This window comes from Alternaria incomplexa, assembly GCF_024043165.1.
Source record: "Alternaria incomplexa strain BMP 0042 chromosome Unknown scaffold_3, whole genome shotgun sequence".
Classification (NCBI taxonomy): domain Eukaryota; kingdom Fungi; phylum Ascomycota; class Dothideomycetes; order Pleosporales; family Pleosporaceae; genus Alternaria; species Alternaria incomplexa.
Genome location: NW_026249852.1, coordinates 165,810 through 191,004, shown reverse-complemented (window position 1 = coordinate 191,004; position 25,195 = coordinate 165,810). Strand labels below are relative to the sequence as shown.

The 25,195-nt window shown below is 55.6% G+C and overlaps 7 protein-coding genes across 7 annotated transcripts; 3 read left to right on the top strand and 4 right to left on the bottom strand.

The window, feature by feature from the left end:
- Nucleotides 1–211: 211 nt before the first annotated feature.
- Nucleotides 212–1,846, top strand: J4E90_002428 (uncharacterized protein; the record flags this gene model as incomplete). Its single annotated transcript, XM_051432008.1, has 1 exon — nt 212–1,846. The coding sequence occupies one exon, from the start codon at nt 212–214 to the stop codon at nt 1,844–1,846; it is 1,635 nt and encodes a 544-aa protein (XP_051293430.1).
- A 1,707-nt stretch (nt 1,847–3,553) lies between these two features.
- On the top strand, nt 3,554–5,737 carry J4E90_002427 (uncharacterized protein; the record flags this gene model as incomplete). Its single annotated transcript, XM_051432007.1, has 1 exon — nt 3,554–5,737. One exon carries the CDS (start codon nt 3,554–3,556, stop codon nt 5,735–5,737), a length of 2,184 nt encoding a protein of 727 aa, XP_051293429.1.
- A 581-nt stretch (nt 5,738–6,318) lies between these two features.
- On the bottom strand, nt 6,319–9,499 carry J4E90_002426 (uncharacterized protein; the record flags this gene model as incomplete). Its single annotated transcript, XM_051432006.1, has 4 exons — nt 6,319–6,427; nt 6,487–9,125; nt 9,175–9,332; nt 9,382–9,499. The coding sequence occupies 4 exons, from the start codon at nt 9,497–9,499 to the stop codon at nt 6,319–6,321; spliced, it is 3,024 nt and encodes a 1,007-aa protein (XP_051293428.1).
- Nucleotides 9,500–10,487: 988 nt separating this feature from the next.
- J4E90_002425 (uncharacterized protein) lies at nt 10,488–13,171 on the bottom strand (the record flags this gene model as incomplete). The annotated part of the gene is made up of 2 exons (XM_051432005.1): nt 10,488–12,199; nt 12,295–13,171. 2 exons carry the CDS (start codon nt 13,169–13,171, stop codon nt 10,488–10,490), a joined length of 2,589 nt encoding a protein of 862 aa, XP_051293427.1.
- Nucleotides 13,172–18,442: 5,271 nt separating this feature from the next.
- J4E90_002424 (uncharacterized protein) lies at nt 18,443–19,918 on the bottom strand (the record flags this gene model as incomplete). The annotated part of the gene is made up of 4 exons (XM_051432004.1): nt 18,443–19,238; nt 19,289–19,361; nt 19,411–19,813; nt 19,874–19,918. The coding sequence occupies 4 exons, from the start codon at nt 19,916–19,918 to the stop codon at nt 18,443–18,445; spliced, it is 1,317 nt and encodes a 438-aa protein (XP_051293426.1).
- A 561-nt stretch (nt 19,919–20,479) lies between these two features.
- On the top strand, nt 20,480–21,679 carry PCB4 (putative proteasome subunit beta type-4; the record flags this gene model as incomplete). The annotated part of the gene is made up of 4 exons (XM_051432003.1): nt 20,480–20,499; nt 20,946–21,103; nt 21,153–21,402; nt 21,478–21,679. The coding sequence occupies 4 exons, from the start codon at nt 20,480–20,482 to the stop codon at nt 21,677–21,679; spliced, it is 630 nt and encodes a 209-aa protein (XP_051293425.1).
- A 1,015-nt stretch (nt 21,680–22,694) lies between these two features.
- On the bottom strand, nt 22,695–24,246 carry J4E90_002422 (uncharacterized protein; the record flags this gene model as incomplete). The annotated part of the gene is made up of 4 exons (XM_051432002.1): nt 22,695–23,246; nt 23,296–23,752; nt 23,820–23,848; nt 23,899–24,246. 4 exons carry the CDS (start codon nt 24,244–24,246, stop codon nt 22,695–22,697), a joined length of 1,386 nt encoding a protein of 461 aa, XP_051293424.1.
- Between the last annotated feature and the right edge of the window lie 949 nt (nt 24,247–25,195).

Below are 25,195 nucleotides of genomic sequence, written 5' to 3'. Positions count from 1 at the left end.
CAAGACAGGACAGAGGCTTGCCGATCGGTGCCCCGCTTCCTCTGCGCCACAGCTGGATATTGGTCTCTCCCCCAGACGTCATGCGCACATGCAGTGAATATCGACTTGACCGGATCCGTGATGTATCCTGATTTTCCTCCAGCTGGCGCGCGCGCTTCTGTGCTCTGCCATCGACATCTCTCGAGCTGAAGCCGCGACGAGCCCCGCCGACATGACGACCAAGAGTACCACCGACTTTGTCGAATCAACCGAGCCTGTCGGAGCCAAGACCAAGGCGCAGGTCCTCACCGACGTCTTCTCTCTCGCGACCCAGTTCAGCACTTGTGTTGAAGCTTTCAACCTCATCCATCCTTCCAAGGACCACGACCATGCGCAGAAGGTTGCGCTTGCCAAGCTCGGCCTTCAGCAGGGCAGGTTGCTGATCTTTGGCGATGCCGTGGGCATCTCTGCGCCGCCCGCGACGATTGCTCGACACATGATCCCCAGCCATCCGGGCATCACGAACCCGGATCCGCATCTGCCAGTCAACTTTGGCGTCCGAGACCCGAGGCTTGACGACGAGGTTATCAATGCAAAGGTGCGCAGGGCCCTGCATGAGATCGCCGGCCGCCCTAGCACTATGTCGCGCGATGAACTGATGAACGTATACGGCCTGAAGAGTCCAAAGACGTTCTCGCGCCTGGAATACCCAGCACTCGACACCAACCGACTAGAAGGCTTCCGCGAGAAGTTTGCCCTCCTCAAGGATCTCCTCGCACAGACGGGCGCGCGGGCGACTCTAAAGCGCAACCTGAGCATGACCACCTCGCATTGGACCGTCAAGGACACCACGCGCTTCAGCGAGTACGTCAAGGTTGTCCGCACCGAAGTCGATGCGCTCATTGATCTCATGGGCGTCAAGGAGCAGGTTGACCGGGGAATCCGATCCGATCTCAAGAGCATGGGCTGGCACCCTGACCTCACAGGACCAGCAGTGCGGCAAGACTGGGAGAAGCTGCGTCTGATCCGGGAAGCCTGCGTCGTCGATTATCCAGAGTACATCGATGTCATCGACAAAGCCATGTCGTACATCACCGAAGAAGTCAAGGAATCCAATCTCGCTCGAAACCGTGCTGTACTGGGTCTTTCAGAATCCAATGTGGATGCAGCAGGCGCGCGCCGCAAGTCAGACTACGATGTCCGCTCCATTCCGGCTCCTTCGCCAGCCCACGTCGCCGGACTCAAGCCCTCAAAGCCAGAAGCAAAATCCCACATCCAGCTGGCTGCCGAACGTGCCCTGAATCCAAACGCTGGCAAGGAAAAGCGCCCGGGTTGGCTCTCGGCTTTCAAATTCAAGTCGTGGTCCAAGAGCAGCAAAACCGCACACGACAAGCAGCGCTCGAACAGCGTTCCACATACTCCGACCGTTGACCCTCAGCGCTCCCTCTCAGCAGGCGAGGCACCAAATCGCGCCTCGGAAGACTCCAACACCCTCCAAGCCGTGCGCTCCAAGTCCCTTAGCGCAATCCCCAGCGACAGCACACCACAGCCTCCGCCTTCAAATCTAGACTCTCGCGTCCGCAAGCTCAGTCTAGATCACGGAGACATGGCGGGTATCCCGCCCATCCAGGAGAATGGCGGCGAAGTGACTAGTTTCCCAGCAAGAAGCGGGCTAGCTGAGTTCGACGACGATATGGACAAGAACGCGCTGGTGCAGGTGGACACGGCCAAGAGTGAGGGGAGCAAAGATGAACTGGAGAATGTCAAGACCGTGAATAGTTACATTGATCGGCATGATATGTATCCAGCTATAGGTCGCATTGAAACCAAGGATATCAGGAATGTTGCGCATACGCCGGGTCTTTAACGTCTGGCGCGTGTGCTCACGAGGCCAGTCTAGCGAGAGACGGGGAGTAATTTGTAATCACTTAGTGCATTTTGGTTTCAGAGGAAGAGAAGATATAGTTATAGGGTAACTCAGTGTCAGCCTGTAGATGCTGATTGTGTTCCAGAGCGAGGAGCTCACGAATGCTTCGCTACAGATTTATCATCATTTCCACGTCGACGGAGTGCGTTCAGAGTCATCATTCCATTGTTGAGCTCAACCATGATCTCGCTTACCGAGGGCAGCATCCGAAAGTCGACCAAATTGGATCACAGCCCCAAACATCCATAGATTGAGCCTTTTCTGCTTACCGTATACTTGCGGAGATGCTATGTGGAATGCTAAAGAGGCTCACTATAACCACAACACCATTTACATACCATCCGTGAAGTCAACACCACCAGACATATGCTCATACCAGCCTTGTTCTTTCTTTCCCCACGTGTCTACTCATGAGTACCCGATTGGCAGTTGTTAGGAAGACAGACTACTCGAGCGAACGGCTCTGCATACTCTGGAACGTCTAATGGCGTCACTCGTCAACGCTTACATGCCTTTCGTGAAGACGCTCTACCCATCAAACATGAAGCCATGAGGCCTGGAAGATGAGGTCTCTCTCAGTAGCGTTTTGATTCATTCGCGATACCTCATACAATGACCTGAAGTACGTAAAAATCTACGAAATGCATCAGACGGGAGCATCTGGAAACGGTCATAGCTGAGGAAGTGGAGACGTTTATAGACACCATGTGCGTTTGGGATGGCTGAACACGGGGCGCTGATATACATCCAACTCTGTATCAAAGAAATATGTTGACTCGCATGAATGAACCATCATCGCCGCTGAGATGTCCCGCTGCAACGGTCCCTTTACGACCGGCAAGCGATGTCCATGTATTCAGTGCCTCACGCTTCGGCCTCGACCGCACCTTTGCCAACACCACTATTGTCGACATTTAAATCGTATCAACAAACGTCCAAATCCTATTCAAGCGCCCAAGGCGTGGTGAAATCCAGATCTGTCACCGCCAGGGGAAGGGCTAAGTGGTAGCTGACGTCAAGCTACCCAATGAAGGGAACAGGCTTCCGCAGAAATAATACGCATAGCTATATTATACCCGTGTTTCCATCATCCGAATAAACATCGTATGTTCTGCAATGCATGCAGCCGCGGGATCTGATAGTGGTGGTGCAGATTTGTTGATTCCCGCACCTCCACCATGACACACATCAAACGCTTTATCTAGTAGATCCTACTGAGCCACGTGATTGGAAAACGTCGTTGACTTCTCTGTCTTGGCATGGGCTACATTGGGATCCTTCGACACTCACCGTGAAGGTGAGTGCATGCTCTCGTCTTCACCTTCACCTTGAGTCCAGGCAGATCGCTTGTTGACTTTTCTCCCTCGCGACTTCCTCCCCATACTTTTGTCAACCTCGTCTCTCGCACCTTGCTACATTGTTCAAGCTCTTACTCCGCAACGTTGGGGCCAAGGTAGTCATCCCCCAGCCATTCTTCTGCGCGCACGCTCTAACTGGATTTAGAAAAGTTACACGTCGTCGCGCGCTCTTGCGGGCTCGATCGTGTTTTGCTTGCGCCCAGTCAACCTGGCAACAACAGCAAACCGCGTCAACAAACACATTTCTGGAACAAAATCCACCCGCCACATACCAACAACCATCGAAACGATGCCGCCTAACGGTCTCTACCGCATGCCGCAGCATCACCTGACTGGTCAAGGCGCCTCAATGAAGCGTCCGTCTTACAACAGCATGGACTTCAAAGAGGACGAGGAGCCGGCACCTATCAAAACCAACGATGGTGCGACGGATGAAGTTGCCGAGGAAGAGAAAGCTAAGAAGAAGCAAGAGAAGGCCGAGAGGAAGGAAGCCAGGAGACTGAAGAGGCTGTCCAAAGAAGCTAAAGCTACCAAGGAGCCCGAGAAGGTAGAAGGGAAGCAAAACACTCCACCAGTCGATGCGACACCTACTGTCAAGCTTGCTGCGACTCCTCTCAAGAATGGGAAATATGGTCCACGCGGTCCGTATAAGAAGAGGGAGGTTGGATCCGACGGCACACCAGTTTCTGCTGCGAAGAAGCGCAAGCGAGAGAGCGAGGCCGCAGTCGCTATGCCAGCTACCGTACCTACGGAGTCACCCAAGAAGAAGCCCGGACGGCCAAAGGCTTCGGACAAGAAGGATGTTGTTGAGTCTAACAAGACGGCGAAGAAGGTCGTCAACTCTGGCGAGACCAAGGCTAAGAAGCAGAAACTGGAGAAAGCGCCTGCTGCCTCTGCCTTGCAGAAGAGTTCCGACGTCGTCAAGACCCCGGTACCAGCGCCCTCCGTCGCAGCGGCTCTGTCTTCTCGTCCGAGGCAGACTCCAGTTCCGCTGCCTCACAAGACAGCCGTCCCGCTTCCTCGAAAGACACCTGTCCCGCTTCCTCAGAAGACACCGGTTCCGCTTCCTCAGAAGTCTCCCCATACTCTGAAGGACGGCGTCAGTAAGTCATCGGCCAAGACTACCAAGGCCGCTTCCGCTCAGTCTGAAGTCCTTGTCACCGAGACTCCTCTTTCGCAGATGAGCCGCACTCCTGCAACCACTCCTCGTGTGTCAGCGATTCCTTTCAGCCTTGCACCGGCACAGTCGTCAGCAGCGACCACAAGCAAGAAAACCGAGGAAGCACCTACTGCCGACGAATCGTCTCCCGATATCCCTCTCATGACTATCGCAAAACTTGCCAAAGCCGACAAGCACGTGGTCGGTAGCCAAGGCTCCGTCAATCCACTCACTAACAGCCAAATCGAGAGCTTCACCTCTGCGAACCTCATGAACTTCAAAGAGCCCCTAAACCACGCCCCCAAACCACGCCCCCGAGGTCGTCGCGCTGTCAGCGAAGCAACCAGCACCACGTCGAGCACCTCTTCCTCCACAACCCAAAGTGTTCTGGACATGTATCTGCGCCCTAACAAGCCATACACTCGGCCCGACGAGGAGCTCTCTCCCTTCGACAAGAAGAAGAAGAAGCATGTGGAGAAGCACACCGAAGCCAGCTTTGACGTTTTCACTACTACCTTCACCACTTCCCAGCGTACCATCAACTTCACCGAGGAAGCCGAGTACATGGAAGAGTATGACGACTGGCTCTACGACAGCAAAGAAGCAGGTCCCCTTCCTTGCCTACCCCAGTTAACAGGCTGCTCCTCCAAGAGCGAACAGCTGCTACAACTGCAACGCTCCGATGACACCAACACTGCCGCGCTCAAGGTGGTCGTCACAAACGCATTGCAAGTGGAAAAGGCCAACGCCGACATCAAGCGCGCCGAGACTGCATCCACCTTCTTCCGCTACAGTATCTTGACCCGTGTCCCCATGCCTCTTGGTGCGATTGAAGGATCCTGGAAGCTGTACTGCCCCATGTACACCGAGACCCACATCGACAACCACGGTTTCGGCCAGCGCACTCTCAGGGTTTCCTCCATTATTGGTCTGAGCGCCGCATCCGGTGCCCATAGTGCCAGTCTCAGTATTCCATCTCGTTCCTCGCCGTATGCCACCCACGCGTTTCATGCTCCCCCTCACGCATCTTTCCGCATTGTCCAGGCCAAGACAGTTGTCGGCAAACACAACATAGACATCATGTTTCTAGGGAATGGATACTTGAAGCTCAGGGTTGACATGCACCTTTTGACTACGGGTAAGACGGTTGCGGAGAAGAAGGCGGCCAAGAAGGGTAAGCAGGCTAAGATCAAGGCGGGACAGGGTATCTGGGAGTTCCTTGGTGTGCACGAGAAGGCAGTCGATTGGGAGCCCGAGGTCGATGAGGTGGAGAAGGAGGGTAGGAGGCTGACTGCAAAGTATGATGGGCGCTAAGGAGAAGCGTGAGGTTGATGGATCGAGTCGGTGATTGGTGGGTGTGAGCTATATGGAACATGCATTGTCGGAGGACGAGTGGAGAGTTAATGAGGTCTTCGCGTTGGGGGAATCCTGGGGTAAGAGTTGGGCTTCGCAGGAGCTTTGCAGACTGTTACTTACGGTTTTCATACGCCAGCCGATGAAGATATTCAGCACGGCAAGACTGCACTGTCGGTCGTCCAGACATGAACCGATGATGCCTGTCTATTGCACGTCTTTCTTGTACGATACTCATAATAAACATACAAGGCACGTATACTCGCTTCGCTGTGGCGTGACTGTTGCTCTATTCATACTGTTCGCATCTACGTCTACCACTCGTCACTGAACGAAGCAAAAACTCCTAGTCTCATGCAAGAGGTATCAAAACATCCCTTCCTCGCTATCTCCTAAAACACCTACTCCCCAATTTCTTGCTTCTATATGCAGGGTGACTATATTACGCGTTCCTTGACCAGATCAGAGCGGAGATGTGACCGTCCACTGACCCGTCTCAGCGAGTGAGAGGGAGAAGAAGAGGAAGAAGAGGAAGAAGACACCTAGTCCTTCTTCGCCCGGCCGTTTTGCTGTTCGACAAGCTCCAACTTCTCGTTGCCCTTTTGGATGAAGAACTTGCGCTCGAGGAATTTGAGACCTTCGTCGATGATGCTGGTTTCATGTTAGCCTTGCTCTTTCGTTGATTCTAACAGACTGTGAGGATGACTTACATGATAGGCGCACTGATGGCCATGACCGCCTTCCACTCGTTGCCGTCTAGCGGGATGACACTGAAGAGTCCCTGCAAGAACGGAATGTAGAGGAGAGCAAAGTGCAAGGCCATGCTCAAACAGATGGCATAGACGAGCATCATATTTTCCCAGAGCGGCAGTGTCAGCAGACTCTCTGAGCTGCTCAAAGCGTTCATGGCATTGAGCATCTCGATTACGACCAGGATGCTCAAGCTGACGGTTGACGCAGCCTGGGCAGACGAGTTGCTAAACATTTCGCAGCCGATCTCAGGGAACTGGGTAGAGCAGCGGTGGAAGTGGCGGAGCTGGTAGAACGAGATTTGAGGACCGTCGCTATTGAACATGAACCACCACGCATAGCCACCGACAGTTGCGGCACCGACATAGGTACCAATAACCATGTAACGGAAGAACAACCAGCCGCTGATGAGAGGCTCGTCGCGCTTACGGGGCTGGCGCTTCATCACATCGTGGTCCGGAGGGTTGAAGGAGAGAGCGGTGGCGGGGAGACCGTCGGTAACGAGATTGACCCAGAGGAGTTGGACAGGAATCAAAGCTTCAGGCATACCCATAGCGGCAGTCAGGAAGATCGACACGACTTCTCCAATGTTGGACGAAATGAGGTAGCGAATGAACTGCTGAGTGTTGTTGTAGATAGAGCGGCCTTCTTCGACGGCGCCTTCGATGGTAGCGAAATTGTCATCTACAAGGACCATATCAGCGGCGAGCTTGGCTACGTCGGTTCCGGAGCCCATGGCAACACCAATGTCAGCTTTCTTGAGTGCGGGAGCATCGTTCACACCGTCACCAGTCATAGCGACCACCTCACCGGCTTGCTGAAGGAGGTCGACGAGTTTGGACTTGTGCGTTGGCTCAGTGCGGGAGAAGAGGCTTGCGTGCTTAGCGGCTTCCATCTTTTCAGATTCGGAGAGATCATCGAATTGGCGACCAGTAAAAGACTTGCCAGTAAGATCCTCGTTGGGTCCGAAGACGCCAATCTGACGGCAGATGGACTCGGCAGTGTTTTGGTTGTCCCCAGTGATGACCACGACGCGGATACCAGCAGAGCGGCACTTGGCGATGGAGGCGCGGACTTCAGGACGAGGAGGATCCAACATGCCGACGAGACCGATGAGAGTCATCTTCTGCTCTAGCTGAGTGTACTCCTTGGTGGTCTTCGCCTTCGCCAGAAGCGGGTTCGATTCAACGTCTTCAACAGACGCCACAGCAATGACACGCAGACCGCGATTGCCGTACTCGACGATCTCCTTGTTGATAAGACTGGCCAGTTGCTTGCTCATTGGTATCTTCTTGCCGTTCTTGCCAACGACGACATTGGTGCAACGATCAAGAATTGACTCGGGGGCGCCCTTTACGAGGAGCTTCTGCGAGTTGCCCTTCTTTACAAGGACAGACATGCTCTTACGGTCGCGGGAGAATTCGTAGGTTGCTAGGCGGGAATACTGGCTCTCGTAGTGCTTGGTGGCGAAATCGAGGCGTCCTTCAGGCGAGGTGCTGGCGCGCGTGGCATTGTGGGCAATGTCGGGAGTGCCAACCTTTTCTACTAGGACACGAAGGGCACCCTCAGTAGGCTCACCGACGAGGTTATACGTGCCATTCTTGGAGTCGTAGGCAAGGGCGGCATCGTTGCAAAGCGCCGTGACTTCACAGATCTGGCGGACAGTGTCGGATTGCGCCGCGAGGTTCTCGAGAGGATTGCCACGAAGTGAGATCTGGCCCTCGGGCGCAAAGCTAGTACCTTGGACGTCAAACTCTTCAAGGCCGCTGCCTTGTTCGTTGAGGAAGACCATCTTGTTGACGCTCATCTGGTTGGTGGTGAGGGTACCAGTCTTGTCGGAGCAGATGACGCTGCAGCTGCCGAGAGTCTCGACAGAAGGCAAGCTCCGCACGACGGCGTTCCTTGCAGCCATCTTGCGCGTGCCCAGGGCCAAGCAGGTTGTGATGACGACGGCCAGACCCTCGGGGATGGCGGCGACACCGAGCGAGACGGCAATCTTGAGGTAGTAAATGGCGCCCTTGGTGAAGCTGCCATGCGAGGGGTCGTTGAAGTTGCGGATGTTGATGAGCCAGACGAGGATGCAGATGGCCGTGATGACCTTTGCGAGCTGGTCGCCGAAGTCGTTGAGCTTCTCCTTGAGGGGTGTGGGCTGCGAGATCTGTGCCGTGATGCTCTCATGGATGTCTCCAATTGCGGTGTTGGCGCCTGTCAGGACGACCAGCGCAGTCGCATGGCCCGTGACGACCGTGGTACCCGAGAAGAGCATGTTGACTTGGTCCTGCTTGACGGCGTTCTCATCTTTGACGGCCCGGGTGTCCTTGGACACGCTCTCGCTCTCTCCGGTCAAAATGGACTGGTCGATGTTGAAGCTGTTGCTCTGGATAGACAAGATCCTGCAGTCGGCGGGTATCCTGTCGCCGATTGTAACGGAGATGACATCTCCAGGGACCAGCTCGTCGGCCTTGACGCGTTTGACGTGGCCATCGCGCACGACCTTGGCTTCGTTGGCGGAGTATTCTTGCAGAGCCGCAATGGCCTTTTCGGCGCTGGTTTCCTGCGATACTCCGACGACGGCGTTGAGGACGAGGATGGTGAGAATCTATGGGGCCTGTCAGCGCAGTGCAGGCAGAGTCTGGTCTAGTACGTACGACTGCCGGGTCGACGAAAGCCGTCCAGCCTTCGTCCTCTTCAAAGAGGGCAAGTACGAACGACACTGCTGCCGAGCCTAGCAAGATGATGACCAGCTGGTCCTTGAACTGCTCCAGGATGAGCTCCCAGATGGGTGTCGGCGGGTCTTCTGGCAGCGCTGTCCCGCGTGTTAGTGGTGGGCGGCCTCTGCGACGACGCTGACATACCGTTCTTGCCATGCTTCTCCCGTGCGCTCTGCACCTGCTGGGCGCTGAGGCCCTGTTGCTCCTCGACCTGGAACTGCCTCAGCGCCTCGGCAGGCGTCTTGGTGTACGCATTCTCCATGCCCACTGCTCTCGGTGCCGCGTCTGCGTCTCTCGGTGCTCTCGCTGTTGGATGGTCCGCGTGGCGCGGTGGTGGTGGTCGCAGAGATAGTTCGGCTCGCGAAGTGTGTGGTCTTTGCCTATGACGTTGAGATGCACTGGGACAACGTCCGCCTTAGTACTGGGAGCGGCAAGGGAGGGACCGTGTTTCCTGGCACAAGCAGCGTCACAGGAGAAGAGGATGGAAGGTTCTGCGATTGTCCACGGCAGCAACGGCTGTACTGGCGGCGCAACAGCTCTTGTCTCGACTTCGGCGCATCCCAAGAAATCTGTCCTCTAAAATCGACCCGCATGCGCCACAGCACTAGTCCCCTTGCAGCCTCTCCAGCCACCCTTCGTCCGCCAACACGTTTCGCGCACCTCGTTGCCATTCGCGCACCCGTCCGACTGCACCTCGAGCGGAATGTGGCTGGTGAGAGTCGCCGTTCGCAGCGACTCTGCAAGGCTTGGGGCGCGGCCAGATTCCGAGGCCAGGTGCCATGTTCGGCCATGCCCCGCGGCTCGAGCTCCCCACCTTGGACATCATGACTGCAGCTCACCGGGGCAAGACTGCCGTGCCTGCGGGTCAAGCTCGGCAATCCGGGTCTTAGCAGAGCTCACGTTGCCAGCACTGCAGTGTCACTCGCAAAGGAAGCAACGAGTCGAATCATATGGTAAACGTTTCGTTGTATAGTAGCCCGCGTATGCTACTGCAGCCCATGTTCCAGGTCGTCCCAACATGCACAATTCATCAAAGGGTATTATGGCCTACCAAAGGTATCCCGCTCGCTAAACGCCGCAAAAAGCCTTCAGAGGCCCGGTCAAATGCTATCGTCATCATCATGTACCCAGTCCGATCCAGTCATGCCCGCTCTCTAGCATCACCACCTGTATCGTGTACGACTATAATCTATGTATCGTGAATAAACCCAGGCAGCCATAGCGCCGTGGGAGAAGTAGAAAGTGCAAGCTCATTGGCTTGCGCAGTATGTCCGAATCAATCGGGCAATGTCTCGGGTGATGAAGGGCTTGGTGACAAAGCCCTTCATCCCGCTCTTGACTGCTTTGTCCAGAGCGGCATCCGTAATGTCGGCGCTGACGGCCAGGATGGTCGGCTTTCGCACGAGCTCGGGCATCTTCAGAATCACCTCGGTAGCTTGGAAGCCGTCCAGCAGCGGCATCCACAGGTCCATGAGGACGACATCAAATGCTTCAGAAGCCGGCGCGAGCGCATTGCGACGAACAGTTTCGACGGCGTCGTTACCGTTGAATGCCGTGGTAATGTTCTTGTAGCCCAGCCTGCCGAGCATGCTCACCAAAACGCGTCGGTTGATAGCGTTGTCATCCACGACCAGAATGTTGAGGGGCAGCTGTTCGCCGAGATCGGTTGGCACGACGTCCCGCTCCAGAGATAGAGCGCGAGTAGAGTGTTGTCGTGGGGGCGATGAAGTGCGGCGGGGAGTAGCAAGGCCAATGTCATCTGGCGATCTTGCAGAGGGGGCGGTGATGACAGGTGTGATTGGTGGCCGACGTTCCCGCTCGTGTCTGAATGCATCAGAACTCAGCGGAGGGGTGACTGGGCCCCGGCCAAGGTCCAGACGAGGTACCTCGGGATCGATAGACATGCGAGACTTGATGGACAGGGTGGGGGACCCAAATGGTGTTGCAGGGCGACTGCATATTTCGCCTGGGGTAAGCGGGACTCGCATCTCAAATTCTGATCCTCTTCCGGGTCCCGACACATGCGAACGCAGGCAGAAGAGATCGCCACCGAGCTTCCTCGCAATACCCTTCGCGACCATGAGACCAAGGCCCAGCCCCTCACTCTGCCGTGTCATGGAGTCGTCTTCTCTTGAAAACGGCTTGAACAGGTTAGGCAGAAACGCCGCTGGGATGCCGGAGCCCGTGTCCTTGATGTTGATGACAATGTAGCGACCTTTTGCGCTGAGTGTCGCTTGGAGTGTGATGGATCCGTCCTGTGTAAACTTGATAGCGTTGAGAGCAAGGCAAGAGACCATCTTAGCAAGGTCCCGTTCGTCAATGACGATTGTCTCTGGCACATCGGCGGAAACAGTCCACTCGATCCATTTGGTGTGTGCCTCTCCATTCGAGCTACGCGTCCGAACTTCAATGCGCTCTCCCGTATCCGTGGCCTCGGCGATGGCGGAATCCGGTCGTCCTCCTACTTTGAGCGCATCGTTGATAACGTACTGAAGGACTTCTCGCAGGTTGGTGTGTCGCAGTCCAGGGACCTTGGAGTGTTCGGATGCGAAGATTGGCGAGGTGGTGGAGTCACACTTGCCCAACGATGTTCCATGTGAGCAGGTGTGGTCTAGTCGGTCCAGTTCCAGAGCGCTTGCGTCTGGAGGACAGGACTTGGTGCCGCGCATGGGAGGCTCCTCTGAAAAGGTGTCTCGAACTCGTTGGCGGGCACTCTTGACCACGCGTGTCTTGTTAGCATGGTCTGCCCAGGAAACTTCGTGTCGTCTTCTTTTGATGCCGCGTAGCGGAGCGCGCATGTCGTTGCCGGTAATCATCAGATCCGGCCGCATCTCGCGCCAGAAGGTGTTCCACTGGTCGGGCGTCTTGTCTAGTGGCGAAAGTGGGGTCTCTGGTACGCCCATGTTCATGTCATAGGCGTGGACAACATTGTCGGCTGCTTCGACTGCGCGTCTTGAGCTGTCTGATACGTAGTTAGCATGGCTCGGTTCAAGACTCGATGCTGGATTGGTGTTTCCCAGGAGGATTAAGCAATGGTTTTGCAGGATTGTTACACACCTTGGACCGCCTCAATGTTCTCCCTGAGTGTGTCGAGTATCTCACGGGTCCGCGATTCAAGTTGCAGGGATTCTGATGCTTCTTTTACGTTTGCCATCATGACGTCTAGCATACCAACGACACCCTGCATCGGCGTCCTCAACTCATGGGATAGACTCCGGGCGTAAGGCTTCAATGACTGGGCAACTGAGACGGCTCTGTGGGGCACGATCCTGGGTATCTGAGCTCGGATTGGTTCAGCAGCCTCTGCAAAATCATTGCCTTCCAAGACGCGCTCTAGGATCATGTCTTCCAGGCTATGGAACAGCATCTCAAGAAATCCCCAGCTCAACACGCGCCGAGCAGCCCCCTCTTTACCCCACATGACACCAAAGTGGGCGAAGCACTTTCCTTCCGCAAACAAGGGGATTCCAAGGTAGGCCTCGCCCGGGATGATGAGGTCGTTTGGATTGTCGAGAATAAAGTCGTTTAGTCTTTCAGGGATGATGAAGACTTTGTCGTGCTTCATGTAGGCACACGGACACTGGTAGGCATGGTACTTGAAGTTTCTCAGGTGGCCGGGTCCGTTGCCATGGTCGTCGTTGATGTAGAAAGCCTCGCCCATGAGGCAGGCTCCAGGCTCGCCGATGGGTGGCAGTTCGACGGCAACATTCTTGTCGTCGACGAGGATGCGCTTGGAGACGAAAGCGTACTGGGCGTCGGCAATCTTGGCCAGGCCTTGGGTGAGCTGGATCCAGAAGCTGTCGGTATCAGCCTTGCGGAGGGCATCCTTGAGTTTGACGAGCTGCTCGGCGGCGTTGCTCTCTGCCGGCACGTAGAGCTGGGACAGTCCCTCTCTGAAGCCGTTCTCGCCTTGCTGTACGACCATGCCAGGCATGGGGCGGGAGAAGCAGAGCGACTGACGCTCGATTATATCAGGTGGGATGGTAGTAGGTCCCTCCATCGTTCAGACTTCCATGCGGGCAGTCGGCACGGGGGTCCAGGATGGGCACAGGGGTCTGGGTCAGACGAGGTGGGCAGCTGGAGGGAGGATATGCAGAGGCGACCAAGGCAGGCGGAAACACATGCAGAAGCGGATTAGTAACGTGGGTGGGAAGGGCGAGGAAGGCGTGATGTGCGGGACTGAGAGAAGGAATGCGAGGAATGGCAGGCACGGCGGGCAGTCAGCGATATGGTTGGTCTTTTGCTAGAGTCGCACACAAGAGGGCTGGTGGACGATCTAGAACCTGTCCCGGAGCCGTGGCTTTGCGCGTCCTTGCACCTCGCGCCTGGCACCTTGCACCCTCACCCTCCAGGCCCGCCGCTCGTTTTGCTGGTGACTCTGCTGGCTGCCTGGCGCGCTTCAAGAGGACAGCGGGCCCCGACCGCTGCTGCTGTCTCGCCGTGAGGCTCGCCGTGCTGCGAGCTGGCCCCATGCTCCCCAAGACGGTCCCGCCGCCTTTCGCCTTGGACGCTGGGGCAGAGTTTGAGCGTCGAGGGACCCTGGCGGCTTTGGTCAGCACGCTCGGTGGGCCGCGCCTGCTGGAACAGTCTAGACGCGCTCGGCTGCCGGTCGCTCCTGCACGATTCCCAGCGCTACCCCAGTAGCCCCTTCCGCTTCGGCCCCTATGAAAACCTCGCCCGCACAGTCGCCGCCGACGCTCACGCCTGGCCCTACGCCATGACGATTACAGTCGCCCGCCCCAACATGCACATTACCCTTTCGCCGTCGTCTTTTCTTTTTGCCCATCCGCAAGTCCATGGCCAGCATGCTTTATTGTGGCGCCCCGAAGCTGCCTGTCTGCTGCTCAACAGTTGCCACGCCGCGGCGCCCACCCACGTCGGCGCCCTCCAGCCTTGGTCCAGCCTGACGTCAGCGGCTCCCGCTCCCACGCAGCGCACCGCGCCCGTTTGCTGCCCTCGCATTCCCCATGAAGCCGCACTGCCGTCGTGCAGCACAGTGTTTGCAGATGGACAGCGCCGCACCGGGCTTAGCGCCGCCGCTTAATGGCGCCAGATCGACGATCGGCCGAAACGGAAGCTAGCGCCCTTTGTTCTGCTGCCCAGCTGTCTGCTCGTGCTCGCGTCGTCCATCTCTGCCCTTACGCAGCTCCGACACCCGCCCACCAGTCGCCTGGCCCGACATTGCCCTCTTTTTCGACACCGTTGCTGCGGCCTCTGCTTCACTCTGTGACGCCGCCCCTCTGCATGTCGCCCAGACTCTCGGCCCTCGAGCAAACAGTAACGTGTCATCTCTCAAGCCCAGGCCTCAGGCTGCATGCTCGGCCTTTTGCTACCCTTATTCCCTGCGCTAGGGACAAACCATCTTTGTCTGACGAATCAGCCGCTGCCCTTCCGCTGTCCGTATTCACTTCACAGCTTCCGTCTGCTGGCTCGACTTCCGCCAACGTCCAAAGGCCCTCGAGAGGCCTGAGGTCAGAGTAACGTTACATGGTGTCTGCTTCACGTCGTGACTTCTCCAGACCCGTGGGTGGGCTCCTGTTTGGGAACCCGTCGCACCAAGCATGCATCAACTAATCAGAACATGATCGACACGACATCGTGAACGGCGTCCTCCCATGCGAGTAATGATGTGCACCGTGTGCTGATCAGCTTCTCTAGCTGGGGCTCAGGCCATGTCAGCATTCATGCCCTTCTTTCTTTTATCTTCCCTTTTGGCCTCACCTACACCACCATTACCCGTGAACACTCGTCGCTACCAAGCTGCCATCCAACGAGTGCTGTGGACATGTGCGACGCCTGGCATGCGGCTATCCAATCTTCCGGCGCTAGCTGCACCGGACCACTCCAGGGCTGCAGAAGGAGCAGCCACAAACCATGAAAGCTGCCAGTACCCGCTACATCACGTTGCTAGGACTTTTCCAGTAAACGTCGGCGTCTTGGTTCTCACCGCAACTGCGATAGTGGAGAGGCATTCTTCAAGCGACGGCCGGCCGGCGGTAGCATCTAGATCGTGAGGCGAACATCGTCGAAATTTTACGACGACTCCTCAAGATCTTGCTGCACCCACGACCCACTCACCGGGTCGAGATAATGCGCTTGCCAATCACACCTCTAAGCAGACGTCTTGACACCACTGATTGAGCGACGCTATCATCTATTGGTTCATCACAGCTGGCGAGGTCAAGAGCATATGAACCATGGTACGCATCTGACATGCCGCGCTAGAAGCTCTACCCGCGGAGCCGTCGAGCTGTCCAGACCATTGGCCAGCCCAAGGTCTGCCTACTCCAAGCCTTTGCTGCACATTTGTTTCTATATTGCTCCAGATGTTCAGCAGAGGCGTTCACAACACACCTTGTACCAACGAAGACTCTCGATCTCTCGGGAATCTACTCCGCGATGATGACGGCATGGACATCCATGTTTGCTGTCTATACATTGCGCCCATCTCTAGAATCCTTGGCAACGGTCTGGGCCTACCCATATCGGGTACCTGGTCTGCCTCGTCGATATCAAAAGCCGCACGACCGTGCTCCTTAGGAAGCTTGCATCGACAGCTGACATGTAGACAGCATTACGGGCTTAACGCGCGCGCTCTCAAAACAATCAAATGTTTTTACTCTGAATTACGCCGCATCAGCCTGCAACATGGTGAAACGGCTCCGGCCCGCTCCAGAACAAGATGCTTCTTGCTACGCCGCCGCTCAGGACATAAAGCAAGCACGGCGAGCTGAGGGCGGCGGTGCGTCTCATTCGGCCAACTAATGTCAGACGGCAACGATGACAAGCCTAGGCTTTGACAGACCCTGAGTAGCTCCTGCATATCCCTTGCGCTTCTTACGTTGCACCGCGTCTCAGGCTCCGAACATGGCTATTGTGAAGCTCACAGAGAGCCCAGAACAGATCTATCTTATGGCGTGCGCTGTAGTGTCTGCTCGGGGTATCGATGGCTTGTACAGCCCGGGCCGCCAACGTGCCGAGTTCCGGACCGTCTCTAGGCCAGGGCATGAGGTCGTTCGCCGCTCGATTCACACCTACCAATACCGAGATTTGGCCGAATACCTGCTCAATTGACTTTGTGAGAGGGTACGCAGAGCATCGCGAAGCCGGCGTGTTGCAAGCTTGATCATCGGCATGCTCAACGAGTTTCCATCTATCAGCTAGGACTGTACAAACCTTCAGTGCACATGTGTGATGGCGGGATGCCGGAAGAAGCGCAGTCTGATCAACAGGCAGACAGTCAGCTCCAGTGACATCGTCCTTGTACCATTCGATTTCACGCCGTTCGTAGCAAACGCACACCAACACTACGATGAGTACCAAGGTACTTTGCCACCCGTCTATCAGCTGGCAGTCCATACTATATGGTGTCCTCGATGGTAGTTTCCAACTGCCTAGATATGAGCATCGCGGTACTTGAGTGGTCGTGTACCATTGATGCATGGGACAGGGTCATACATGTACACCATTTCAATGTACCTACAGTTCGGCACCTTGTTCAAAGATGTGATATCACACCATCACGGCCTAATCAATAGCCTGAGTATGCGCTCTTTTCGAGCACTGTACCCCTCAAATACCACTAGTTCAGACTCATGAGCAGCTGAAGGACTCTTCAAAAGCATCCGGCCCACGCATCAGTTTATACGATGTCTCCACTCTCAAATCAACAAGTCAAGATCATGTCTCTCCCAATGCCATCTCATCAACTCTCGGCCAATCTGCTCCTTCTCCTCCTATTACCACTCAACACCGCTTCCGCAGTCCTGCAATCCGCCTGCACCATACCAACGATAACAACAACAGTCGCGATGGACACATCTACATTCGTTGCTCCAACCGACGCGACCGCCACGTCTCCGGCACCAGCGTCCACAACAGCGCTATGGCAGATTGACCCCATGTGCCTGCCCGGCGTGGCTCAATGTCACCATTTCGGTGATCGATTCCGGTACTGCAATGCCACAGGCTTCTGGGTCCCGAATTATTGTGGTGGGGATTGGATTTGCTGTGCGTATAGTGCGAGAAACGGGGCTGGGCCTATGTGTGAGAGTAGGGAGCAGTGTGAGGTAGTTGGTGGGCCGGGGATGGCCCTGGGCCTGTGGGAATAGAACGGTATATCGAGGTAGATGCTGGAACTGGGATGGGGACAACACATATGTGGGTGATGGAAGTAAGACGGCAATGCGTATGAGCAGTAACAGACGGCCTGGGCGGTAGTAAATCGACTAATTGTACTTCCTCGGTCTTACTCTTCACCTCAGTCGTCGTGCAACGAGCTCACTGAACGTTACTCGGTCATAACACATCATTGGCCGTCTGTTACATTCATCTTGGTATTCTCTCTATTTATCAAGTGTATAGCCTTCGTTAGAAATGAAAGATACCCCACACTATGATGCTGCCTGGAGAAACCGATGTCGATCTTTTCATTATTCTCAGGCAGACCAAAGTAAAGCGTCTTTGTAGTTACGATGACAGCAGGAAGGCAGTGCTCGGTAGGGTCCAGATGAAAACTCTTGACTTTGAATCAGCACAGCAACTCTAGCCCGAACGCTCCACTCAATCGCGGATAAGGAGCAGTTCGACAGGCAAAACCGAGAGGTGCTGGCTCCTGGGCTTGTCGGAGATACTCCGAAGAAACCTCAATATTGGTAGTGGCAGTGGGCCGGATCGATGAGGTGTAGCTTGGGCTTCGTCGGAATTGTAAGGGATTGTGTCTACTTTTACTGACAGGGCCGAGAAGAAAGGCTACAGACGATGGGTTCTCCTACGCACCGACCTCTCTATGTCCGCGCTTATTTTGTCCAGAAAGCGGGTAGTTCACATGTTGTAGCAAGGTCACGGAAACCGTCATGTCAGAGTGAGTACAGCGTTGAGTACTTTGCGTCGAATACATGTCTCCCCAAGGTGATATACAGTGCATGAGTCAGAACAAAAACGTCCTCGGGTGATTCAGCTGCTAAGTAAACGCAAGAAGGTTCTGCAATAGCAACTTCGGGATCAGAGAGATGATGTTACGGAAGATGAGGAAATGTCAAGTCAACATATGCGTCAGGTTGCAATGCCTAATTGGGGAGCGGACATGTGTTGTGTAGGATATATTGTTGCATTTTTTCGTGTACATATTTCCGTTCGCTCTGAACTTCATTATCGTCGCATCATCTCATGACCCTAGCACTACCGGACTCTGCAGACGAGTCGCTTACAAGTTCACGGCAGTCCTGAAGTTGTTGCCGGCATAGACGGCGTTGTCACCGAGTTCCTCCTCGATACGGAGGATCTGGTTAAGCTTGGCGAGACGCTCAGATCGGGCTGGCGCACCAGTCTTGATCTGACCAGATCGTAGACCAACAACGATATCGGCAATGGTGACATCCTCGGTCTCTCCGGAGCGGTGAGAAACCATGACACCCCAACCAGCACCGAAAGCGTCCTTGGCAGCCTGGATGGCCTCGGTGATAGTACCAATCTGGTTGACCTTGAGGAGAAGAGCATTGCAAGACTTGAGCTCGATGGCCTTCTTGATGAACTCGGGGTTGGTCACGGTCAAGTCGTCACCAACAATCTGGCCATCGTAGGTCTTGAAGAAGTAAGACCAAGCCTCCCAGTCGTCCTCAGCGAAGGGGTCCTCGATGCTGACGATAGGGTACTTCTCGGCCAGAGACTTGTACATCTCGGCGAGTTGCTCGTATGTGAGCCACTTGCTCTTGTCGCTGTCGGGGTTCTTGAAGTCGAGGTCGTACTTCTTCTCGTCGGCCTTGTAGAACTCGCTGGACGCAACATCCATAGCAATCTTGATCTTGCCAGTGTAGCCAGCCTCCTCGATGGCCTTGGTGATGAGGTCGAGAGCCTCCTCAGCGGTTTGGATGTCTGGGGCGACACCGCCCTCGTCACCGACGTTTCCGGCGGACTGTCCGTACGTCTTCTTGGCGAGAGCCTTGAGCTTCTGGTAGACTTCGGCTCCTTGGCGCATCGCCTCGGAGAAGGTGGGGGCTTCACTGGGAGCTGTTAGTGTCGAGTTCCACGGGCTGCACGGGTATGAAGTTACCAGGGAACGATCATGAACTCTTGGAAAGCAAGACGGCCACCGGCGTGCGAGCCACCGTTGAGGACGTTTTGGACTGCACAGTCAGTACGCAGTGACTGCATTGCTCGATAGGGATTGCCTACAGGGTACGGGGAGGACATAGGGCTTCTTGGTGCCAGCCAGGTCGGAGATGTGTGCGTAGAGGGGGACACCCTTCTCGGCGGCAGCGGCCTTTGCGATGGCCATTGAGACACCGAGGATGGCGTTGGCGCCCAGGTTGGTCTTGTTTGTTGTGCCATCGAGCTTGTTGAGGAACGCGTCTACAGCGGACTGGTCCTTGACGTCGAGCTTCTCCTTGATCAGGGCAGGGGCAATGGTGTCGTTGACGTTGGCGACGGCCTTGGTGACACCCTTGCCGCCCCACTTGGACTTGTCTCCATCGCGGAGTTCGCAGGCCTCGTGGGAGCCAGTGGAGGCGCCGGAGGGGACGATGGCGCGGTGAAGGCCGGTCTCGGTGACAATGTCGACCTCGACGGTCGGGTTACCCTAGAGCGGGTTAGCCGTGAAGCTCCGTGGTGGGAGATGCGTTGCTGGTGCACGACGTACCCGAGAGTCGTAGACGGAGCGGGCGTGGATCTTGGTGATGGTCATGGTGAAGGATTGCTGTTGGGAGAGTCAATTGGGGTGCTGGGGAGCCGCAGACGTGCAGGGCAGGAGATATAGAAGCAGGCCGGATGCGCGGGTAGCAGAGTCCGGCCGCGGAGAGGCTGCCGGCAGAAAATTCGACTTACTAGTTGTATGTGTAAGATCAAGTGTCGGTGTTGTTTTGTTTGGGTGGGGTGTTCCAGAGCTTAAGAGTCCAGCAAGGTTTTGGAGGGGTCGTTCAGCAGATTTCAGCCCCGCTATGACGCCGTCGCCTCATTGGCAGCCCACGCCCTCGTTTGTAAAAGCCATTATCGCAAGCCTTGGGTGGGACGACGCGCAAGCTGGGTTGGGCGAGCTGTGGCATGGGCGTGACAGGCGTCCGTGATACATGCCCTCTGCGGGCCTGCCGATTATGCACGGGAGATCGCCGTCCCAGGTAGCTTCTTTGGCAAACGACTCAAAACTCCATCGTCGCCAGCGTCTTGCAAGCCAAGCCAGACGAAACAGCAGCTCTCATGGCATGCGCGACGGTCCGAAGACCGGCCTGCCGCGTCTGTCACAGGTTTCATGGTGCCTCGGGGGTACCGGTAAAGTCATGCGCGGCCGTCTGTGTATCATGTGAAGGGCGGCGGAGGAAAAGCTCAAGCACACGTAGCCGTGGCTTGTATTCGAGCAGTTCACTGTAGACGTTGCGACTGTGCAGGCCGACATATGGGCACAGCGGGTGCACGACGAGTCCAGTCCTGCCAAGGCCACGCTGGCCCAAGCTTCATGTGTACGGCAGCCGCGACGCTGAGAGCTGCCTTCACGTGCGGCGTCAACACCACCACAGCCATAACCACACCAAACGGTCCTTGCCGCTAAACCACCACGACCGTGGATCCGGACGCTGACGTTGCCTGATCTTACGCCTCCCCGCCCGCCTGTCCACGCCCGACGAAAGTCGCCTTCCCTCCCCACAGCCACCACCCCAAGCTCATCACCATGTACGTCGTTCACAAGACGCGCTATCTGGATACTGACTCTTGCACAGGGAGGTCTTGCTAGGAATCACCGGCAAGGACTTTACCCTCATCGCCGCCTCCAAAGCCGCCATGCGTGGCGCCACCATCCTCAAGGCGTCCGACGACAAGACCCGAGTACTCAACACACACACGCTGATGGCCTTCTCTGGAGAAGCCGGCGATACGGGTATGACAGGAGCGGCCACGGCGACTAGCGGTAGCTGACGGTGGTGCAGTCCAATTCGCCGAATACATCCAGGCAAACGTACAATTATACTCGATGCGCAACAACATGGAGCTGTCACCCGCTGCAACTGCCAACTTCGTCCGAGGAGAACTGGCGTCGGCGCTGCGATCAAGAAAACCATACACGGTCAACTTGCTCCTGGGTGGATACGACACGATTGCCGACAAGCCAACTCTCTACTGGATCGACTACTTGGCGAGTCAAGCACCGCTCCCATACGCCGCACATGGATACGCACAGTACGTCCCACCCGCTGCCCCCTCCAATGCAGCACCTCCCGCACATTCAGGCCCATGCTAACACGGTACTGCCAGGTACTACTGCCTCTCTCTGCTCGACAAGCATCACCATCCTGACATCGACTACGAACAAGGCATGAAGATCCTGCGTATGTGCACCGAGGAGCTGAAGCGACGTCTTCCGATCGATTTCAAGGGCGTACTGGTCAAGGTCATAACAAAGGATGGCATCAAAGACGTGGAGTACGAAGACGACGTAAAGGTTGCGATCCCATAGAAGGCCATGGGTCAGCCGAGGCTAGACCATTCTACCAGATGATTTATGCACAGCAAACGGGTGCCATTACGATCATGACACTCGGGCATGATAGATAACGACGACAAATAGTCAATTGACATTAATGACTGCCGTCGTGCTCTATCTCTTTCTTGCTTCTGAACCTTGCAGACCTCTTCGCCAACTCCGTGCACGATGCCATAGGGCCAAAGGTCATGAATCCGACGACGAGCCATGAAATCAAAGAGTCAGAGCAACCATGACAGACTGACAAGTACATCACACTCACGGCAACGCATGCACGAGACATGGGTATGTCCTCCAAATAAATCGACACCGCTGACTCATCGCCATCACTGAAGACGACCCAACGAGAAAGCAGCTTCCTACAGGAGTATCGCTCTCCGATCCCACGCCACCGTAGTGACTGGCAACTAAAAGACAGAGATGTTCTGATAGTCGTGGCTGGGATCGTTTGTATTTTTTGATCAAGGAGCGAGAAAGGAGGACGAGGGGCGCAGAGTTTTTATACTGACGTGTGGGGGGCGCCAAGCCGGTGCACGGGCAGAAGGGTTTTTCGGGCACGGGCACGGGCACCACCGTGCGATGGAGCGGCAACAGCGACGAGGGCGACGAGGCGTGTGGCCCACCAACACCAATACTGGCGACGGCATGATGCTGCAGAAAAGACCATGGCGCAACCGCAACACTCAATCGAGAACCGCGCAACGTATCTTCAGTGCCCACTTCATTCGACTGCACACATCGACACCGCCGCGCACTCACCCGTCCCACGGACCACAACATGTTTCACGGAGTCAAAGGCCATAGAGTATTGTGTAGAGTGAATTGTTTTTTTCATTTTGGGGAAGCCGATGAGCTTGAAGCATGTCGCGATCCACCACTGCGGCCTGGAGACAGTGCCGCCGCTTCAAACAACCGCTTTCACATTCTAGTCATCGCAACCGTCGGACATGCGCTTGCCTAGTCGGACTTATTCGCAGCTATGTCGCACCTAGTTCTTGTATCCGTTCTCGTACCCGTTGGCCATGACCTCCTGGAGACCTTGGGGAGGACCGTTCGCCTGGCCCTTGGCAGTACCGTTGACCGCGCCATTGCTCATGCCGTTCATGGTCTTCTTCGACTCGTGCATAGCATCCTCGATGGGCTTGTCGTTCATGGTATATCCAGTGTCGGAGGCATCGACAAAGGCGTCGAGACCGGCGCCCTCGCGAGGGTACTCCTTCATCAGCTCCTTGTGTCGTCGCAGAGCCTTGTTCATCTCCTCGGGAGAGACGTCGTTCAGGAACACGCAGGTACCGATAGGGTTGGGCACGGCAGCACGGAGCAGACCGTCACGAGTCTTCAGGATAGCCTTGGTGGCCTTGTCGAGCATGTCCTCGTCGAACAGCTCGTGGTCCATGGACAGACCAGCCCTGGAGAACAGGTTCAACAGCCTCCTGTGCTCCTCGTCGCTGAGGAGACCGCGCTGGTTTGCCAATGTCGCTGAGTAGGCCATGTCGATGGAAATGGCATGTCCGTGACGGAGCGGAACCTTGGGTGAAAGCTTCGGAAGAGTCAGCAAAGGCAACGTGCTTAGGGTGCGGTAACATTACTTCGTGGAGCGGACTCCAGGTGTGGCCGTAGGCAATGACACGGTCGAGACCGATCTCGTGGAGGTTGGGCGTCTCGAGCTTCAACATCTCGTGGATACCAGCACGGTTGATCTCATCCGCTGCCTGGAGAACCTCCTTGTCGTTGCCCTCACGACCGAACCGAGAAGTGATTAGCTTCTCGCAGTACTTGTCCAGCAGGTCAAATGTTGGCTTGTGGGCGCAGGTCGAAATCTTGATCAACTCTGCGAAACCGTTTCGTACTTGGCCCTCTGGCAGAGTCTTCAAGAAAGAGAAGTCGAGGAATGTGTGCATCGGGGCGTGGTACGCTCCGAGACGGTTCTTGTAGTTGCCGTAGTTGACGGCGACCTTGATGCTGACACTGGCATCGATCAGGCCAATGACGGTAGTTGGGATACGGATGAAGTTGGTATTTCTTCGGTATGCCGCGCAAGCAAATCTAGGTCACGAGTTAACTCCATTCCTACAGCGCAGTCAGGCCAGAGTGCCTTAGAGCTATTTTTTACCCAGCAACGTCAGTCACCAAACCACCACCCTGCGATAGGTCAGCATTCTGTAACACCTCATTCGGGGTGGAGAACATACTACGACAAGTACGGGCTCCTTTCGGATGATGCCAAAGTCGGTCATCGAGTCAACGATGCTCAGGAGAGTCTCCATGGACTTAGCCTTTTCGCCGATCATGGTCTTGTGGATCGTCAGAGGCAGGTTGTAGTGGTCGAAGTACTTTTGCATCTCATCGCCATAGACGTTGTAGATGTTAAGATCCATGACAGCCAGGCAGCGGCCCCAGCGCTCGTAGCACTTGGCCAGGTTGTTGTTGGCAGGGTTGAAGACGCCATCGAGGAAGGTGAAGTCATATTCGATCTTCTCGTATCCCTCGACGTGGAAGCCGTTTTGGGTCTCGACAACGGAAGCTTTGAGGTCTGACATGGTGAAAAGAGGTGGAAAAGGTGTGAATGAGATACGTTGAGTTCTGCGGGGTCAGTGTATGCAGGACTGCTCTATATAAATGGCGACAGACCGATATCGTCTGGGACTACTCACATAGCTCGCGGTACACGCTCTGCCTCCATTGGCTCTCAAAGGTCGGCAGCGCTCCAGACAACGTCAACCATACGCATTATTCTCGTTCATGATGCAGCCACTCGTGGATCCCTTGTTGTTTGGACTTGGTGCCACTTCACTTCGAGCCAAACTAGGCTCCTACTGGCCAGCCATGATGAAATGACTTCAACAACATTGCCCTCCCAGCGGTAAAACCCGGTTCCGGCACATGGGATATGCACTTTACTCATGCAACATGGGTTTTTGCGGGCTTGGGCACAGCAGAACCATCCTACTTGCCTTCGGCCAAGGACGAACTCGGCGTAGCACAAGCCGCGAACCCATCTAGTGCCAACAACGGAGTCTCTCCCGTGGTGGAGTGAATGAGATACACTACATACAACTGCGGGGCAGCCATCGAAATCACCTCATATCCACTTCAGGATTCACATCGTTCGATTGCTGACGCTCTGTGGCAGATGGTGGCAGAGTCCCCATTTGCCAGCGAGTCAGAAGAGGTGCAGTGTGTGCGCAGGGCTGATAGTGCGCTACCGGTAGCCATACAGCGGCACTTTCTTACCCCTCAGTCCAGGGACAAGCTGGAAAATTGTGACATTCAGCGAGATCTTTTCGATTCTAGTTCCCGCTTCGGGTAGATAGAGTTTGGCGGATCCAGGATCGTTGAGGTATATTGCCTGGTAGAGGTAAGCGTACGTTGTCATGGCAAGTCCTTGTGGCTCCGTAGTCGGTTAGCGGACACAGCGAGCTCTAGATCGTTGACGACAGCCACACCCAACTCAACGTCAACACTATACAGGACCGTGTATGCACCAAT